The 20,667-nt window shown below is 46.6% G+C and overlaps 1 protein-coding gene across 2 annotated transcripts; it reads right to left on the bottom strand.

The window, feature by feature from the left end:
* Window positions 1-1,996: 1,996 nt before the first annotated feature.
* LOC135818001 (zinc finger protein 358-like) lies at window positions 1,997-18,219 on the bottom strand. 2 transcript variants are annotated; one of them, XM_065331314.1, is made up of 3 exons: window positions 17,606-18,219; window positions 12,936-13,163; window positions 1,997-3,320 (listed from the first exon to the last, which is right to left on the bottom strand). In XM_065331314.1, the coding sequence occupies exons 1-3, from the start codon at window positions 17,841-17,843 to the stop codon at window positions 2,224-2,226; spliced, it is 1,563 nt and encodes a 520-aa protein (XP_065187386.1). In that variant the 5' UTR covers window positions 17,844-18,219; the 3' UTR covers window positions 1,997-2,223. The 2 variants fall into 2 exon arrangements, with proteins under 2 accessions (XP_065187386.1, XP_065187387.1); XM_065331315.1 differs by lacking the exon at window positions 17,606-18,219 and adding an exon at window positions 17,204-17,589.
* Between the last annotated feature and the right edge of the window lie 2,448 nt (window positions 18,220-20,667).

Raw genomic sequence — 20,667 nt, forward strand, 5'->3', positions numbered from 1 at the left:
CTCAGTCTTCTTCTTATTGCTGTATTATCCATTATTCACCCCATGGCCCGGGGCGCCCAGTGTCTGGAGATATACGGAGCATCAGCAAATCGAATTTTCGATTTGATTATTCGAATGGCAAAGAGAAAATCAGACCGAAAATTCGAATGAAAAAGAGGTTCAGCATGTAGCGCAGTCCAGTATTTTCGAATCGAGTTCTCTAGCCTGATTAGTCATGGTAGTTGAGGACTGGGATTTTGAGATGTGCAATGGCTGCGTTTGTTGCAGAGCAAGTCGATTTGTTGGATTCGCTTCTCTTCCTTGAGTTCACTGAAGGTCACCTGGACAGAACGGAGTTGCTGCTGTTTCTCATTGCCGTTGAGGATGACGCGAAGCGGCGGATGCTTCATCCGATTCAGGCTATTGGCGATAGGATCTCACTTGGTATGGAGACCCCTTGAAAAGGCGGATCTCGGCCGAGCTCCTCCGCTATCCCCTGCCCTTGCGTATCAGGAGACCCGCGGACGAATAGCTGAGGGTGGGCCCAACATTGCCTCAGCAGAATGAGATCCATGGTGAGGTCGAACGTCAAATATTTGGCACACTTTGAGTTGCCCTCTCCCTGCGGGCAACTCACCATAGACGCGAGGCAACGCCAGCAGGGTGACTGGGAGCAGGAGGCATATACCGCGGGGCTGGTAGTTGGTGAAAAAAGCCACGATTCCAGGATCTTGAAATGAAACAAAAAGCACACTTGACAAACCTTTTCACAGTTCGAGAGAGAGGAAAGAAAAAAGCGTCAAGAAGTCCGGTTCGACTGTGCCTTGTGCACTTACAACTAGAATCTACGACTACAGTAAGAATTAGTAGCTACATGCGCAAGTATGAGTAGATCTACTCGTACTCGTAGTGCCCCGTGTACATGGTGTACTACTACTAGAGCACGCGCGGAGCATTCGAAAAGTATTCGAAAAGTATTTTCTCTTTGCGGGCATTTTTCAGTCGAACAAAGCCCTAGTTTCGACTGATTGAGTGCTTTTCGTGACGATTCTCGAATATCAATCGAAAATTCGATTTGTTGATGCTCCGTAATGTCAAGAGTGCGTAGTGGCAGTGCATGGACTCTTGATAATGTGGATTTTGCAGAAAAAAAATGAAGAAAAAAATACTGTATCCATACTATTACGTAATTACTATTACTATTACTATGGAGTATGGACGTACCCCAACTAACTACTACTTATTTAGTATAATTATTACTCTTTCCGCACATGTGCACGTACACACCAGTGTACTAGTGTCTGCTCTATACAGACTATAGCGATCTAGGACTTCAACCCAACCGGGTACAACTCTTGCAACCGGATCAGAGCCGCCGGGTCCATTCAAGTGAGGCTACTGTATGTACATTACAGTCCATTCAGAAAAAAGATGGACTTCTTGCTTTTGGTCATAGATGGGTCAAAAGTTGAGTTTTTTTAGAATTTTTTTCTGCAATCCCCTATGGAATCCTCTTCTAATTATGTTTCTGAAGTCTATTTCTCCAAAAAGCAAGCCTTGACAAGCCAATAGGATTTCGGCCAGGTCAAAACCTGAATTGGGGAAAACCCATCAAAATCCAGGCCGTTTGACCCTGCCTGCAACAGTGCATTGTGGGGTTCGAACACCACTTCAGGTACCCTTCAAGTTTGGACACTTTTCAAGTTTCAAATTTCGCAGCACTGCACTGCGTACAATAAAATCTTGAAAAATCGCCAAATTCGGGAGCTCACCAGAGCAAGGGCCCATCTTTTTGTGAATGGACTTGAAGGGAGTTGTAAAGAGATTAGGACTCCCTGATGTATATTGTACCAGGTGACCCAGTGTTCTTTTTCAAAGCGGGTCCAAGTACCTCCCCCCCCCCCCCCCCAACCGGGTCACTGTCCCGGCTGACCCGACTCTGGAGCAGATACTGACACACATTTCACATACATGTACACATCCTCCTTGGTCTACCTTCTCTTTTCGCTACCTTATTATTGTGACTTCACTCTGCAACACAACAGCCAGCATCATAGTCAAGCCCAGGATAATGGCGCAACTTGAACACACAAAAACACGCACACATGTGTATGCATGTGTGCATACACACACACGCACACACACACGCACACACACACACAGGGATCACGGACTCCGTTGTATCTAACATCAGGCACATGCACAAATGTGTTTGAAAGCTTCTGAGGTAAGGAATTCCGGCGACTAGTTGTGATTGCCTTGCATGAAGTGCTTCTGGTACTCCGGGTCTTGTTCAATGTTCGGCTTGGGACGGTACTCGACTACGGTGCCAGCTTCCGACAAGGTCACGTCCACAAACATGAAGCTAGATGCTGGCGGTTCGCGTGGCGCTGGACTGGGCAAAGAGGACGCTTGCTGCTGTAGACCGTACAGGATGCGCTCCACTTCGCTGCATGCCAGCATTGGCATGGTGACTGGCGGGCTTGGGGTGCTGCTTCCCTCGCTACTGCCACTACACCCTCGGCAAGCACTGCCGGTCGGTTGGCCGTGTGCAAAGACGTGGCAAGCTGTCGGTGAGTGGAGCGCCACGAGCGAGCTGGTAGCGGTCGGCAGTGCGAGGTGCACGTCCTCCCAGTGCTCCTGTATGCCGGTGACACGCGACGTCACCTTGGCGCACAACTGGCAGATGTAGTCATGCAGGCCATGCACGGAGCTGTGACTGTCGCATGTGTGCGTCGTCTCGAAGCTCTCGCCGCACACGTGGCACAGGTAGGGCGACTGCGGGCTGGTGTGCGCCCAGAAGTGGAACTCTAGATCGCGACGGCACTGGAACGCACCCCTGCAGTGCGGGCACACAAACTTGCCGCCTACGTGTGCTGGGTCATTCAAGACAAAAGCCTGACGCTGGAGAGCCGAGACGTCACTCACTCCCCTGGCCAGCCGATCGTACTGCATGCGAATATGATTAATACGCTCGCGCGAGGGTCGAATGTGGCGGTCTTGTCGAGCGCTGGGGGAAGACAGTGGAATAGTGTTTGCAGTAATTTGTTGGGAATGCGGCTGTACGTCCATTGGTTGCAGATGCGCTTGTGCAGCCACTGTTTGGGGGTGCGGCGGTGGAGGTTGCGGAGAGGAGGATCGCGAACGCGGACGCAGCCCAGGGTCCTCGCCGCTCAGAACAAGATCCTTGATCTGGTCCCTCAGTTGGTCGTCGGAGAGCGGCTCGGCTTCTTCGGAGAGCGCCGGCAGCTGCATTCGGTGGTGGTCTCGCCACTCTGCGGCCGCCAGCAGCAGGCGCTTGTTCTGCTCACTGGTGTCTGCTGTACCAGCACTGGCAGGGGCTATGCACAAAGGAACAGAACATGCCCACTATATTGAGACAGGGGCATAGCCGGTCCGGCCCGGTTCGCCTTTGGCCGGAGCATTTTTATTTAACACAATGCCGAAAGTGCTCAGAATGCAGGATTTTGCACCCTCATTTCAAAATGTTCCCGGGGGAGACCCCCCCCCGGACCCGAAGCATTTGCAGTTCAAATAACATAGTACCTTAAAAATAATGTCACCCTTCAAGGCTGTGTTTCAGCCAATCGTTTCAGTGTAGCTCTATTTGCAGTACAGTCATCCAAACCTGGCAACCTTACTCTTTGGTATCCCACACGTACCGCATTTCCCCGATTGTAAGTACAGTCGTCCCTCTCTAATCCAGCACTTTATAAACCAGCACCCTTGATAAACCAGCACAATTTTCAGTAGCCAAAATGTCCTTTTCATGCACATTGCAGCAGTAAATCATATTTGTTAATCCAGCACCCTCCCTAATCCAGCAGATTTCCGTGGCACAAACGGTGCCGGATTATAGAGGGACCACTGTATACTGTAAAACCAGAAAGTTCAACGACGAAAAAGTTAAACGTTTTTGTAATTTTGGCATGACAACGTGCAGAAGGTTTAACGATGGCTACCTGGCCACCCATCTGTATGCGCATCTTTACACACATCTCAGACCGGGTTCACGATAACGTTTTTTTCTTCAAATAGCGAATAAAATTTGGTCGCTAAAACGTTAGACTTTCCGGTTTCACAGTAGTCATAGGTCGCATCCCCATTCCCCAGTCTGAGTTTTTCGCCACATGGCTTTAGTATGTTCGAGTAATAAGTCGAACAGATTGTAGGTCGCACTCCCTCGTTCGACATTCGGATTAGTTGCAAAAAGGTGTGACATATATTCGGAGAAATATGATGTAGTGAAAAGAAAGCAGATCGTGTCTGTTCCGAAAGGGAACTCACGATGGCCGCTAACACCCGGTAAACCCAGTTGTAGTGGTGAATACAAGGTGGTTTCCCTTTAGTCAGCGGAGAGGGCTCAACACAATAATGGGGAGCACTATTACACCCAAGCCGTTGCCTACATGATCTTGCAAGTCCTCTTTTCTGCGCCTACTTTCAGTTGGCGGCCCATACAGGACACGCATCCTGGGATGATCGCCGAATTACTCGAGGACAGGAATAGCGGCAGCTGCAAGTGCCTTTCCTTCCTGAACCTTCTGGACGTCAGTCATTGACATTTGTGGGAAGAACTCTTTGGAATGCCCTTCCCAGTGATATTCGCCCCCACAGTGCGGCTTGCGCCTTTACTAAACTGGCTCTGGACAGAATGGATTCTGGTTTGCAACAAGTGAAACCCGCTCCTCCCTTGCTCGGCATCCCTTCATGGCTGCTGCTTTGCTTGACATCCATCCCTCATCTATTATACTTTTTAACCCTTATCCGACCGGCCAGTCAAAAATCGACGACTATCCGTCGATGACTTTAGCAAGCTGTAACTCACTTATTTTTGATCGAATATGCACTAAGACCCACCATTCATTTGCAAAATACCGGAGCGTCCTCACATGTTCCAAAGAGAAGTTATAAGTCTCTGAATGAGGACTGTTTTCACACCGCGTACGAAACAAGTTTGCAAATGGTGTAACTTTGGCAATGATTATTATTGCCCTCCTAAAACTTTTCCTGGAGGCTTTCCTGATTGTATATTCAAAAGTGTTAGCATGTAAGTACAAAATTAAGACTACAAATAGTCCACATGTCGATGAGCTGTGCTTCTCTTCAAAAATATGTAATTAGAGATGGATGTTTGTTCCTCATACAAATGAAGGCTAGAAACTGTTTCTAGAGAACTCCTCATGGCTCAAGTTTGCCAATATCACCCAAGGGAAACTAAAGTTATCAACAAAATGAGTCGCGGCGTCTCTCTGGGACTGAGAATTTGTCCACTTTGACGGTCGGATAAGGGTTAAAGGCAGTGTGCACGCAATGATCCTCCCTATTCATCATACAATAAAACCTGTAACTAAAGACCACCGTGACTAGCGACCAGCCTGGTACTACCAACCACTTTGCCAGGCACGGACGGTCTCACATTCAAAATGCACTGTGACTGGCGACTACCTGCTGAACGCGACCAGCGACCGCCTTTTCTTGTCCCAAAGACGATCTTTTACCCGTAACTAGCGACCGCGATGTTCCTCGAAGCTCCTTCTTGAAATTTTGATGATTTTCCGTGGTCCTGGAAGGCATCTTTCGATACCACAGCTGAAGAAATGAACGCAGTTCATTTTTGACTGTGGAGTCGGTGTGGACTTCACTACACCTGTCAGAATTTCAAGCGCTGTCAAGAATAAACATGAGAGGAAACGTCTTGGAGAGCGTATCGAAAGCGCTCTCTGATCGATGTTACTACTCGGAGGAGAAACGAAGACTGAGCGGCTCTGTCACCCCAGTCATACAGATGAATCAACGATGGCAACAAGGAATCCAGAAACAAAGCAGCACCGTAAGGTCCTGATGCTGGAGAATCACGTTCAAGCAATCGAGAAGTCGCAACAAGGACAGTCGGTACGATTGATCGCATGAACAAATTTGAAGCCCAGCGCAAAACGAAACTTCCAGAGGGAATGTTTGACTCCTGGCTTCAGAAGTAGGAGCTGAATTTGATGTCCGCAAAAAAATTAATCTCTCTCTATGTGTCTCTCTCCATCTCTCCGTCTTTCTCTCTAAGTGTTGTTTGACCTGAAATAAGAATGGCATTGCGCAAGTCTTGGAGAAATTGTATTAGCTGCATTTTCATATACATAATTATCATATAATGGGATCCATAATGGTCGCGCGGTGCAAACCTCTAACTAAAGACCACCTGCCACTAAAGACCGCTTTTGCTGGCACCAAGGGGTGGTCAGTAGTCACAGGTTTTACTGTACAATTTTCTTGGAATTCTCATGTTATGATTCGTTTTAATTAAGGTAGCTCGGGCCTATACCGCGAAAAATATCGGCAGTCAAAAACCACTTTCTGTCCGATTTTGTTCACATTTTCAGGGTTGAAGCATGTTGAGGGCAAGCTGTTACTCACAAAATTTCGCTAGTGTGCAATGAATCCTTCCCTATATTTGGGGCCTGTGAAAGCCACACCCATACTTTCGCATTTATGCCACGAAATAAGACTAGTAAAACCTACTTTTACAAACAGAAAATCACTTTTCATTTGTTTCTATGAGGCAGGCTTGTACTAAACTATGATATAAGTGCATTTCAATTCTTTTTTTTGGAATTCAGGACCACTATAATCACACACTGTGGAGGCAAATACACTGGAATCAATTACGAGAGACGATCATTTCTTTGCATATTTCTGTAAACAGTGGGTAAACGAGTCCAATGAGCTAACATCATTTAGACATAACTTTATGATACTGACGTAGTGCAATGCAACTAGCAAGAAAAACTCAATCATTTTCGGGCCAATTTTGCAAAATATAAATTTCATGTTGGCACCATATCGAATCGGGGTTCAGAATACCTGTTTCGTCTCCTCACATAGAAGTCTGTACTTTCAACGAATGTATTTTTGCTGATAAAGCTACTCTGACATGTTCTGATACTATGGGAATTACTGACATGATTACATGAAGCAACAGATGAAGGTTGGAAGCATTTTATTGTCCTTAAAATACAAACCTGTCTCTTTCTTAACCCTTTGGAGTCCATGGTTCGATTTCGAACCATGGGCATTTTGTATGCATGTGGGCGCAGTCAAACTTTCGGTTCTCGGCCAAATCTTGACCAAATTCAACAATCGAAGGGTCTAGATGGTAGAAAAAACTCTCAGCTATCGCCTCGAACAGATCCGAAGTCTCTCCGACGAAGTTTGAGTGAGCGGCGAGCGATCAAACATTTCGAATTTTCTGCGCTGCGTGCTGCGAGTCAGCAGTGTGTGAAAAAAGGGATTTTCCCAGCTTCATGACAGGCGGCACGTGCCAGGACTGGCGCGGCGCGACGTCACGGCAAGGTAAGCTTCTACTCGAAAAAAATTGAACAGTTCCGAGCCAGATTCAGTGAAATGGCTACAGGAGACCGATTTCGTCTCAGATCTGGAGCTGGACTCGCGTTTGGGGCGCATTGTGGCAGACAATGAAAAGTGCTCTTGGCGAGTTTGGGCGCATTGTATTTCTCTCATCAAGAGCTTTCCAACGAGCCCAAGATCTTCAAAATCGGTGAAGTAGAACCAAAGTTATGTTGGAAATGGAGTGCGCATTTTCGTGACTGCCACAAATTCTGCGGAAGCAAAAAAGTTACGGACTCCAAAGGGTTAAGAGAACGCCTTGTTTGGGCTACTTCGAGGTGCCATAACCCCTCCAAAGTGCCCAATTACATACCCTACTATATTGATTTTCTCATTCTGGACACCCATAGCATTGCAAAAAAGGTGTTAAACTGGTGAATTTTCGGAAAAAGTATTTCGGCATGAGCTACCTTAAAAGAGAGCATGTCTGAGAAAACCAGAACATATGTGCAAGTCGGTCTCTCAGATTTCGCTCAAAATTTTCAGGTAGGTTTGCTTTGGGGTGTAGATCGACATTCCAAAGCCCGCGCAAAATCTTTTGAAGGGAACCATGAAATTGGCACACCCCTCAATATTGACCCAATATTGGCACGATTTATGGGTCTACAAACGAGCCACGGCACAGCGTACAAGAACAAGCTACGAACAAAACTCCATCAAGCCAACATTACCTCACCTTAGAAGAGTTCTTGGAGCAGCACCACTTAGCCATGCCAGCATCCCAGGAGACGAGGGCAATCATCCCTTAACGCCACAAATGATCGTCTTGAAAATAGCCAAATTACAAGTGCTGATAAAACAGCGAGCTACGTCCTCAATTAGCAAACACTATACACCGGCAGATAGTAGAACACCTCTTCTAGCACTGAGGACATGTCCCCATCATCCTTTTTAGGTTTTCTTGAAATAAACAATTTTGAATTTTTCCACTCGACCATTCTGAAATACGTCCAAACTCATACCTGCACAGGAAAGCGCGCCCCTCCCCGACGTCTAGTCAGCAATTTCTACTCCAACACCACTCTCAACGCTGCAGAACAAAGTGTATTGTTGACTCTGACAAGGAAAAGCAGCGGTGATCACTTGTCACTCCAAACGACAAGCTTCTCCTTGCGCCACCAACATTTTTCGGTGCAACAGTTGATTCAAAAGTGAGTGAATTTTGCGTGTAGTTTTTGGATTTTACTGTAAGAGGAATGATGAAATCACGTGCCTCGTGACACAAGAATGCCAGGTCTCGTAGATCACGGTTCAGCAGTTGTTCAGAGTCACCTTGATCAAGCGCACCTGCACTTACATGGATCACCCGTTGATCTAGATCGGATCAAGTGCATCTTGATGTCCAGCTCAAGAGGACGCATGTCGTGTTGTAGGTCTTCCAGCCGGGACTTTCCCTCAACATGCAGCACAGAGACTAGGGCGAGTAGGGTCAAATCATATTGTTCATGACATAAGAAATCTGCCAGGTGGCCACGCCACATACCCCATGAAACCAGTGTAGGCCGCGCGCTGGTCAGCTCCTAACGACGCGACCTTGATGGCATGGACCACGCTCATTCCTTGCTGTTGCAGATCTACGTGGATCATCAGCATGTAAACTAGCCGTGGTTCCTGTTGAACCATTTTCGGGATCAGCAGGTTAGTGTGAAAAAATGCATCCCTGTTCTTACTGCAAGAGGAAATATCTCAAAGAATTCTTGCCAATGCAATACTGCTAGCGCTATAACGATAGTTTCTGAATGTTCTGAGCAGAGCATGCAAGAAATCTAATGCATCTTACCTCCTCCCTCATGGTCCGTTTCGAATAGCGCCTCTGGAACGATCGTGATCTTGTGCATTGTGTCGTGCACCAGAAAGCATTATTCTACGTCACGATCCACGTGATTTCTTCATTCCTCTAGCAGTAAAATTCAAAACCTACACGTGAAAATTCACTCACTTTGCATCAACTGTTGCACCGAAAAATGTTGGTGGCGCAAGGAGAAGCTTGTCGTTTGGAGTGACAAGTGATCACCGCTGCTTTTCCCTGTCAGAGTCAACAATACACTTTGTTCTGCAGCGTTGGGAGTGGTGTTGGAATAGAAATTGTTGACTAGACGTCGCGGAGGGGCGAGCTTTCCTGCGCAGGTATGAGTTTGGACATATTTCAGAATGGTTGAGTGGAAAAATTCAAAATTGTTTATTTCAAAGAAAATCCAAAAGGATGATGCACGGCTGTTTTTTTTGTGCGATTTCACGCCACTTAACAATATGGCTGCCGAAAGTCTCGATTGGGCTTCAATGGCAAGAAAATTTGAAATTTCAAATCGTCAGAACACGAGTAGGCCATGGTTTCCCCTGGATTTTGGAGTCAGCCCAGACAGCCCGGGGAACACGCTGATCATCTGCGTCTTGTTTCAAGCTTTCCGCTCGTACCTCACATGACTGCCTTTCCTTCAAGAAACATTTGTTCTTTGTCGTGCGGCTTTGGCTTCATTCTTGAATACTCCTTGTGTCGTCGCTGACAAACTCCGCTCCGAGAAGCCGTTCCCGATTTTTTCCCAGCTTAGATCGATTTTTCCCAGGTAGAGGACTATCCTCTGGTTGTCTTCCCCAAGTGTCATTAGAATACGCGCATGAACTTCTAAATACGCGCGACGAGTCAGGAGCCTGTTTTCTCTTGATTTGGAAGACAAAATGGTGTGGCCCTTTAGTTGCTGTTGAGTGTAGAAGGCTGCTTCCTGCTGTAAATTGCTTAGTCGGCATGTGGGATATTGTAGAAGAAGACAGCAGCCGGCCAAGTGAGCTTGAAATTGTGATATCTACCCTATTGTGCGTTGAACGATTACGAAATGTCTAACTTGAATGTTGTACACGCGAGCACGCCAAGCAGAGGCTGACAATCACTGGCGAGATCAATCTCCAGACTGCCAGGAGTACTTCGAGCAAGTTTGAAGCGGAAAGAGAGCTAACTGGGCAGGCCAGGACGCCTTTCCACCCTCTTTCTCTCTCAAATTGCTGAAAAGTCGAGTATCTCGCTCGAGCGCTTTCCAAACTTTTCTCTTGGTTTCGCGTCCCAAATCGTGGAACCACGCGAGGATCGACATGAGTTTCTTGCAAAAACGCAAACTCATCGCGTATTTGTACTATTCGCACAATGTTACATAAATCGCACCGAACAACGCCATATTGATAAGTGCATGCACGTGAACAGCCGTGGATGGGGGACATGTCCTCAGTGCTAGAAGAGGTGTTCTACTATCTGCCGGTGTATAGTGTTTGCTAATTGAGGACGTAGCTCGCTGTTTTATCAGCACTTGTAATTTGGCTATTTTCAAGACGATCAGTTGTGGCGTCAAGGGATGATTTCCCTCGTCTTCTGGGATGCTGGCGTGGCTAAGTGGTGCTGCCCCAAGAACTCTTCTAAGGTGAGGTAATGTTGGCTTGATGGAGTTTTGTTCGTAGCTTGTTCTTGTACGCTGTGCCGTGGCTCGTTTGTAGACCCATAAATCGTGCCAGTATTGGGCCAATATTGAGGGGTATACCAATTTCATGGTTCCCTTTAAAAGATTTTGTGCGGGCTTTGGAATGTCGATCTACACCCCAAAGCAAACCTACCTGCAAAATTTGAGCGAAATCTGACAGATCGACTTGCACATATGTTCTGGTTTTCTCAGACATGCTTAAAATAACTCCTTCTCTCATAATATTTTTTCGTTCTTAGTAGGAACCGGAGGTTTTTCCTCTGGTGAGAAAGCAGAAATGCCTGTGCTCTAAACGAATTCAAATAAAAGAAACAAACAAGCAAAGCGCAAAGGAGGTTTGTGGAGTATGTTGCAACACTGAGTTGTGCCATACACCATAAACCTTCTTTGTATATTCAGGGCCTCTTGTGCACACGCACATGTTGTCCAGGCAGCAGGGGCCCAGCCTGCCTGCCCATCCGACCCGCAACACACACAACAACGAAACTGAACTAAGAGTTCTACATAATTTCTTGACAAGACGGAGACGGACAGACAAGAAGACGGACACGACGAGGTAAACTGATAACTGAAGAAAAAGACTAACCTTTATGGCAGCATATGAGCATGCGCGCAACAAAACACAACGCATGACAATGACGTAACCGTTACTTGGTTCATGTACAAACTTTACATGCAACCAAAACCGTCTAACATAGCCAAAAGCAGAACGCAAAACAAACCAAAATAAACGAAAGGACCACAACAAAAATGAGCGACGAAAAGTCTTTCTACCAATACACAACAGGGCCAGAGGCAGCTTCCGCGGAGCGGTGCGGCCGAAGGGCCATCTTTAAGGGGGTCTGGGGGTCCTCCCGCAGAATGTTTTTGGAATTTAGACGGCAAATCCTGCATTCTGGGCGACTCCCTGTGCAAAATCATACACCGAAACGTTTTCTCCCCGGTTTTGGACGTTCCACGTGGACCTACGTTTTGGGAAGTTGGCACGGCCATGGCCGTACCGGCCGTACCAGTGGCGCCGGCCCTGATATTGTGTGTAGGTGTGGATATCGTCCATGGAGCTATGAAGCCGAGACCTCTGGTCGGCGGAGCTTAATGGGCCCCACCACCACACTCCATCATTCACCCCAGTGTCTGGAGATATGTGGATTTTGTAGAAAAAAAGATATAGTAAAAACGACTACAAATCCAACACCGTGGTACCAGAGCAGTTCTTCCACGGGAAAAACAGTCCAAGGACAGGTAGTTAGCACTATTCAGCCAGGTTTTACTAAACTCAGAACAGGTTCACCATGACAAGATCTATGGAGAGGCTGGTCAAAAAGTCAGCTTCAGGGAGTTCAAGGTTTTGAGTCTGAATTCCGCCAAAATCAGGTTTTCAAAACCTGAAGGACTATTTCAGATGAACAGACTGTGGTGAAAACGTGCGAGTTGCACGCCCCTAACCTACCAAAAGAGAATGCAGGTACAGTCAACTTCGCTAATAACGACTGCGGATATAATGACAATTCGCGAATAACGACAGAATTTCCATGCCCAGAGCAAAGTCCCATCCAACTGTAATACATATAATTATAATGAGACTTCGGGTATAACGACACTTTGTGAATAACGACACTTTTCTGATGTCCCGCCGAGTGTCGTTATCATGCAAAGTTGACGGTATGTCCAGAGGTGGGGTAGGTAGTGAGAGGGAGTAGGTGGTCTTTTAATAAAATGACATCGTTTCCAGAGCGAAAAACTCCTCGTGAGCGCAGCCGGTAGCAGTGTGGGTCGGGGGCCCCACTAGGCGATTGGAAGCTACACTGCAGGGATGGCAGGCATTGTAAGAAACTGTTGAACGGTCTCTGCTGGGACCGGGTGATTACATCATAGACTACTAGTGGTATGGCATCATTGACCTTTGGTGAAGGCCTCTGGTTCAGGTCTTGATGGTAACAGTCAATTTTTTCCCCGATTTTTTCCCCTTTCCAAGTCCCTGAAATGGACGAATGCTAAAAAAAGTACATAGTTTTAGCTAGTCATTTTTTCTTCAGACTCTTCCCGTTTGAGTCTTTCCCTCAAACTAGTCAAGATAGTTTTAGCAGTACTCACACTGAGTGTAAGAGTGAGCATCAAGTCCGGAGCTTGAACCCTCGCCCGATCCTTCTTGCCCGCTATCATCACTGGCAGTTAGGTCAGAGAATAGCCGAGAGGAATTGAGGGACAGCTGCGGTGATGAGGGTAAGGAGTCGTTTCCCGAAGACGACAGCACTGCTGGGCTGTTTGGCGTGCTTGACATGCCTCTTTCCTTCTCGAACTTACGGCGTTCCCGAATTTGCCCTGGAATCAAAATGTAAACAAAAGGAAACCCAGTTTTGGAACTTTCCACATTGAAATGGTGGAGTGTTGTTCAAGGATATAAGCAGGTGCGTCGGAACTGGTGTGGCCGGTGCGGCCAAAACCCCACCAATAATTTTATCCTTTGATTTTTGAAGCAATGAAATACAGTCAACTTCGCTAAGAACGACTGCGGATATAACGACAATTCGCGAATAACGACAGAATTTCCTTGCCCAGAGCAAAGTCCCATCCAACTGTAATACATATACATTGGTCCCTCTATAATCCGGCACCATTTGTGCCGCGGAAAAGCTGCTGGATTAGGGAGAGTGCTGGATTAACAAATCTGATTTTCTGCTAGAACATGCATGAAGAGGACATTTTGGCTAATGAAAATTGTTGTTGTGAACAATGTCGTTACCATGACGACGCCGAAGCAATATACATGTAATTAGAAGTAAATGCAGCTGTTACAATGTACTACGGTGGCTGAAATCATCAAGGCAGCTGTCCACCTTTGTTGGAAATAGGATCAAGGAGTTACGCAGCCACACTGACATCACCTACCGGTACGTCAATACTCTTGATAATCCAGCAGATATTGGCTCTAGAGGAGCACCCTTTACTGCACTTCAAAGAAACACTCTTTGGTGGGATGGACCTAGTTGGCTTCAAGAACAGCTGCAGAACTGGCCAACTTTGCCGCACTCATACTATTCCAGTAAATTTGCCCTCACACACACTTGTACATGCATGTCCATTGTCACACTGCACTTGCTGAATTTACTATCATTTCTCACCTGTATAGTGTTTATTACCTGTGCAAAAAAATTCCCAAGTTTGTGCTATTTTTCTTGCTATTCTTGTATCCTCGTTGCTTCACTCCAAGTGTATAAATCCTATTGTAGTTTCATCATTCTCTTTAGTCACGAATTCCATTGATAATTGTGACAAGAAAACGTTCTGGAATACATTATTCGTCCCCATGGTTGTGATATGAGTGCGCATTTAGTTATATTCATTGCATTATTTTTTAAGATTATTGTCTCCACATCGGATTTTTCAATAAGTCTCGTTTTCGGCGAATTCATCGGCCGCCGATTGGGGGATTTTACGAGTAACGATCTTCCTGATGGCTAAAATGTTTGTTTGAGAGGAGGTCAAAGGACACGAGTCCCACGTAGGGACCGGCGGATTCTGCTCGAAAAGGTGGCAGATTCTGCTCGAAATGCAGTGAAATTGGCAGAACCATACAAATGGCGGGCAATTCCTCGAATTCTGCTCCAATTTTTTATCCACATACCAAACATGCATGAAACTTACCAGAAAAAGTACCGAAATCTGCCAATTTTTCTGCCGGCAGAATCCGCCGGACCCTAGTCCCACTACCTCAACGCACTAGTACTACAACCACTGAAGTAGAGAGCTCAAGCGGTCATGCTTGCAGCAACATCATTCGTTTGTAAACGCACTTTGTAACAACATTTTGATAGATTTTCGGCGATTCTCAAGGAACCCTCCGAAATCGGCGAAAGACTTAGCGATTTTTCGATAAGTCTCGTTTTGGGAGAATTTTTCGGCCAGCCGACTTGGGGAAAGCCTACTCCCGTTGGCATTTTTTGAAAAATTCAGTCAGAAATGGCAAAACTTGGCCCTTTCACAAGTTTTCAGAGCCAAATACAGGGAATAATTTTGCATGGATATCAATGTACAGTCTGTATCGGCTATAGAGTGACCGGATAAAAGAATATATCGGCTACAGTGATATTGGTACGAAATATCAAAAGCAAAACGTATTTTATCCAGTAAAAATATCACTATAACCAATATTATCGGATGTAATGATATACAGTCAACTTCGCTAATAACGACTGCGGATATAACGACAATTCGCGAATAACGACAGAATTTCCATGCCCAGAGCAAAGTCCCATTTAACTGTATACATTTAACTTCGGATATAACGACTATCTGAATAACGACAATTCGCGAATAACGACATGGTTTATTGCCCCGAGGTCATATTCACTGCTTGAATAACGACTTTCTGGGCTTTTGCCAGCTATTTCAAGTACCTGTCATGCAGAAGCACCAGAACCCATGGCGATGGATAAAGGCACACATGCAAGAAGATGCAGCCAGGGGGGGGGGGGGGGTGCTTTTATTTATTTATTTTTATTTTGCTTCTGAATACATGCAGTTGGAGTGATCAGCACAGCTACATGTAGTTGTACAGTGGTCCCTCTATAATCCGGCACCATTTGTGCCACGAAAATCTGCTGGATTAGGGAGGGTGCTGGATTAACAAATCTGATTTACTGCTGCAATGTGCATGAAGAGGACATTTTGGCTACTGAAAATTGTGCTGGTTTATCGAGGGTGCTGGATTATAAAGTGCCGGATTAGAGAGGGACGACTGTACATGATTGTACAGTAATCATCATACATGTACATGACATTGTACAGTCAGGTACATGTCACTGTAGATGGCTCCAAACTTGACCAAAGGCTAATTTTTCAATCTATTTCCCTTCCATATTGACTGTATAGTTCCTTTCAATTGTAATATGAAAATAACGTATACATTGGCATAGAGCATGAAAAGGGCTTCATTTTGCCATACCATACTATACAAATATGGGTTCACATACATTCAAATGGGACTTCAGGTATAAGGACACTTCGCGAATAAGGACACTTTTCTGATGCCCCGCCAAATGTCGTTATTCGCAAAGTTGACTGTATCGGATATTATGATGGCAGCAAAGAATCAAAACATGCATAACACACTATAATTATTATCGGCTGTAGTGATAACTATAATGCATGTAGCAATAATATCAAAGGCCCTATTTTTTTACTTTCTTCACGTTGCTTATTTTTATAGTGATACATGTACATGTACATAACAGAATTTGTTATGGAAATGCGGGCACTGTAAACTATGCAGCATGCTCATTTGTCAAAACGCCATGCTGGAAGTATTTCCTTGCCTTTCATGTGTTGATCGAAATAAAAAAATAAAAATCGATCGTATCGCATAATTATAGTGATGCATCGGATATAGTGATAATATCACAGAAATCAAAAGGGTACGCTATAGCCGATACAGACTGTACAATGTACGATGCTGAAAGCCAAGTTTTCCGCATCCGCAGGAAGGCCACCACCCTCTTGGATCAAGGCACAGATCCAGTTCCTTAAGCAGTGGGAGGTGAGTAGATCAGACCCACCGCAACATGGTCAAAGACCGAAAATCCCATTCACTGCATCCATGTGTCCCTCGTGCCAGGCCACGAGTTCCCAATTAACTGTGGGTCGCAACACGGCTGGAAAAAATCCTTCCGCTTCCAAGCAGGACTTGAACCTGGTACCCTCTGTTTCTCAATCATGGTCTTAGACCATCCCACTATGCCTGCCTGAGGCAGAACCCGGCCAAAGTCCTAATCTTGTCATGGATTGCTTTTTGGAGAAATAGACTCAGAGACATAATTGCAAGAGCATTCCATAAGGGATTCGAGAAAAATTCTTTAAAAAACTCAAAGTTTGACCCATTTAGAGCCAAAAGGTAGAAATGCATGTTCTCATGAATGGACTGTAGAAATGTAGAATGTATGGTGAAGCCAGGTCCAGTGCGAAACAGACTTTATTTTTAAACATGACATCAGTACATAGTTCTCGAAAATGAAAGTATTTGAAGTATATGATTGTATTATGTGAAATGAGTTATGTGTCTTTGACTCTTTGTCTGTCTGTCTGTCTGTTTTCTCTCCCTCTGTTACCCCCCCCCCCCCCCACACACACACATACACTCTCAAAACGATAGGAGCAAGCTTGCAAGTGGTATAAAATCACAATCCAGATTTTTCAGGTGAAGTTCATTTTCGTCTCTCTCGTTTCACCACACTAGGCTAGTGTCGCATCTACGCTCCTTTCGTTTGCTGACAGACTTTGAACTAACTTGCCTTCCTTCAATTGTGTGTAACTGTGTGCCTAGTACTTTCATACAAGCCTTATTAATGATTATGATTTATGGTTACCGAAGGAGAAGAATTGTATATGCTGCCATTCTCGGCTTGCAGCACACGTCCGCGCGTAACAGAAATCCTTTTCGCGATCACAAGCTCCATCATAGCCGCCAGATTTTCGTTCTCATCGACAAAGCACAGCTGGTGGCCGCCGAAGCAGCCCGGACTCGACTTGACGTGGGGCTTTCCTTCTCTGTCTTGACAGAAGGTTTCTGGCGACAAACGCTTCACCATACTTATTATAGATTCACACGAGCATGGGAACCCAAATGACTGTAGCAGGGACCAGGTTCAAGATTGGCTATGCCGGGTAAAGGAGTTTGCAATGAGCTAGCAATATTACTTGTCGAATCTGCTGGCAGTGCTGATAACTATTATTATGTTACTCCACAGTACAATCTACACTGTACTCACGTGCCACAATGCGTCGATTCTGCTTGGTCAGTTGGCATAGTCGGCACTCGCAGTGCACGAAGGCGCAGTCCGACTTGGCGTGGCCCTTGACAGGGACACAGACGCCATGGTTCTTGCAGATGGCGCATAGCCTCTTCTTCTTGTCGTCCGACATTGTCTCACTGTCGCCATGAGCCTGGGCAATGTTGAGCTCCACCACGTGCACGCCACGTGTTCGAATTGCGCCAACTGCCTGCATGATCAGACTGCACCTCCTGGCCTGCAGCCTGGCGCCTTGTGCAGTCTTCCGGCAAAAGGCGATCTGCTTTTGCTGGATTCCCGCGGATTGGCGATGCGAGATGGCACAATACAGTAGTCCGGGCTACAATCTGTACTGTAGTTCAGTGACAACGACCGATCGTAGGCCTGATCTGGAGGTCGGTGCTATCCTTTCGATCTGGCTTCTTGGTCGATGAACTGGTCCTTCCGGGCTGCAGAGCCTGACAAGGAGAAGACACTGCTCACTGCTCACTACACAAGATAGTTTGGTATGTTCTTGTCTGGACGGACAAAAGTCTTCATATACCTTCCCGATCAACTGAACACCGACTGCGGGGCGCAGCCACGAAAGCTACATTTTGGGAGAGTGAGGGCGAGTGTGGGGGAGGATGCGCAAGCATTAGTGGTCTTCACATCAAATTACTACATATTAGTCGCCTGCGTACGCGTGTAGCAGCCAGTAATCACAGCCTTGCTTGGGGAATCTAGCAAAGTCTGGGCAAGCGTCAATTTCAGAACTTTGAAACTCGTCCGTGTGACCAGGTGACCGTGTCGGGACATTGTGTATAGTCGTCGTGTCGCCCTCCGATCGGTCGGCACGCAACGCTGGTGGAACTGCATCCATTTTCGGTAGAAAATGGGCGTGTTTACGTGGTTACCTGGACACACACACGTACACAATGGAACACAGTACAGTGACTGTAGGTTTGACTTTCTGAGCAATCTGCATGATGATACTGAGATCGGCGAGCGATGAGTTTCGCTACTTTTTCACAACATTGCTACAAGTAGAGAGTAAAGTCAACATGTCGCGCCACGCGGGTGTTGAATATCGATAATAGCGCAAGCTGGAACTGACTCGGAATTGTAATCAACATCAGATAAGTGACGCTATCCAACATAGTCATTGAGTGATCACATTCACATGTAACGTAGTCAAGCCCGCAAAGGAAAAAGATACGAGACTTAGTGTTCATGCAGCGTTAAAAGTGTGTGCAGGTGTGTACGCATTCCTTTCATAGACTTTGGCAGGCTTCAACATGTAGCAAGAGTCCACAGTGATGTCCGATTTTAGTACATGGATGATGGGCATTTACTCTTGGTCATGATGAGGCGTGCTTCGAGACTGGCTTCAGTGGTTTGGGAACAAAAAGCCAAACTACCCTAATCATGGCGAGTCCATTAGGCTTAGGGGTGTGCGGATAATGCTCGAAAAGGTGGCAGATTCTGCTCGAAAAGCAGTGAAATTGGCAGAACCATACAAACCTTATGGCGGGCAATTCCTCGAATTCTGATCCATTTCTTTATCCACATACCAAACATGCATGAAACGTACCAGAAAAAGTACCGAATTCTGCCAATTTTTCTGCCGGCATTATCCGCATATGCCTAATTAGGCTTGTGTAGAACGCAGCTAGGCTTCTGTTATGAGACAGAATCTCACCCCAGACATCTACACTACTAGTACATCACTCAAGTACGCACTGGGCGTTGCGCAGCCATAGACCTGCGAACACTGGGCTGCGGAATGAGGAAAGGCGCAGACTTGAGTGACGGGACTGGATTTCATTGGGCAACACTGTATAGTGTATATATCATCACGGGTAATAATGCGTAGGTAATGACTGTCCAGACTAGCACCACAACAACAACTGCAAAGAATACAGTGTAGATCTACAGCCATTTCACGTGCACTATAGCTAACAGTATTCGATTGCACTCGGTAGCATCGAGGCGTCAGCAGACCGCTACAAGTAGATCGGACTAGACGCGTTGTTGTGCGCTGCTTCACCGGTGCTTGGAAAAGGCACAGCGAGCACGCACGCATGATGTGTTGTGTAGAGACTAGAGGTCAGCGTCTGAGAGTACTGGTGCTAGTGTGAAGGGCGGATTCTACTAATTACTTGGACAAGAGCGCAGTGCAGTGCAGCAGGGTAGGTGGCATTCTTAGCGCATGGGTCGGTTTCCGGGACACACAGATCAGCGTTGGCGTCTCCATGGGCCGATGTTAGCGTGAAATGGGCCCCGATCACCATCATCATAGTCATGTTTCAGCTGAGAATCAGACCAAGGCGCTGAGGCCCAGCCAACAGCTCATACCGCGAAGCGCTGCGGACACGCCAGTAACGTGTCTTGCGCAGCGCACGTTCCCGGAGGATCCACCAAGCATCGCGCATGGCCTGCTTTGCACGCGTGTCTACGTCTACCGCCCAGGTATATAGCAAGATGCAGCATCACCAGCGCAGGAATACTTTCAGATCTATTTCGTGGCCGTGTGCCAATCTTGCGATTAGCTACGATTCACGGTATTGCCGAGTGTCGTCAGCCTCCGACAATTGCCCGTTCGTCTTCACATTGTGGTCGAGCGGCTCCCACATCGCCACCAGTGTGAGGGGAGGACCGAGCAAGCTCAGCCTCTGGCCTGGAGAGGCTTGGTGGAGAGCGGCGGTGAAGCCGCTTCATGCATGTCTCAGAGCAGACCTGCGGCGCGGTTCCGCGTCAGCCCAGCGCCCTGCATGCTCCGCATACGCGTACTCGTTGACATGACCCCACTGACCCTCACGTGGACGACTGGGGGCGAGGGTAGCTAGCCCGACGTATGCACCAGTCACGCAGGTGTGAAGGAGTACGGAAGTAAACTCTGGCGGCGGCGCTAGTGCGAGCGCTAGCGCTGAGCATAAACGAGATTTTCATCGCAATAAATCTACCTTCCAACATGATTGTATTCTAAGAATCTAGAAACGTTGCTGGTCAACTGATACCACGCATCTAGCTTTCCAGGTGAAGTGGGCGACGAGGATCGT

This window comes from Sycon ciliatum, chromosome 5 (assembly GCF_964019385.1).
Source record: "Sycon ciliatum chromosome 5, ocSycCili1.1, whole genome shotgun sequence".
Classification (NCBI taxonomy): Eukaryota; Metazoa; Porifera; class Calcarea; order Leucosolenida; family Sycettidae; genus Sycon; species Sycon ciliatum.

What these genes read in the sequence shown, in the direction of transcription:
- LOC135818001 (XM_065331314.1), bottom strand. Translation starts at nt 17,843, where the DNA reads ATGCAGGCAGTTGGCGCAATTCGAACACGTGGCGTGCACGTGGTGGAG. An exon ending in GAATCGACGCATTGTGGCAC is followed by an intron (nt 13,164 to 17,605) that starts GTGAGTACAGTG and finishes TTTTGATTCCAG; the next exon opens with GGCAAATTCGGGAACGCCGT. An exon ending in TGCTCACTCTTACACTCAGT is followed by an intron (nt 3,321 to 12,935) that starts GTGAGTACTGCT and finishes CTTTGTGCATAG; the next exon opens with CCCCTGCCAGTGCTGGTACA.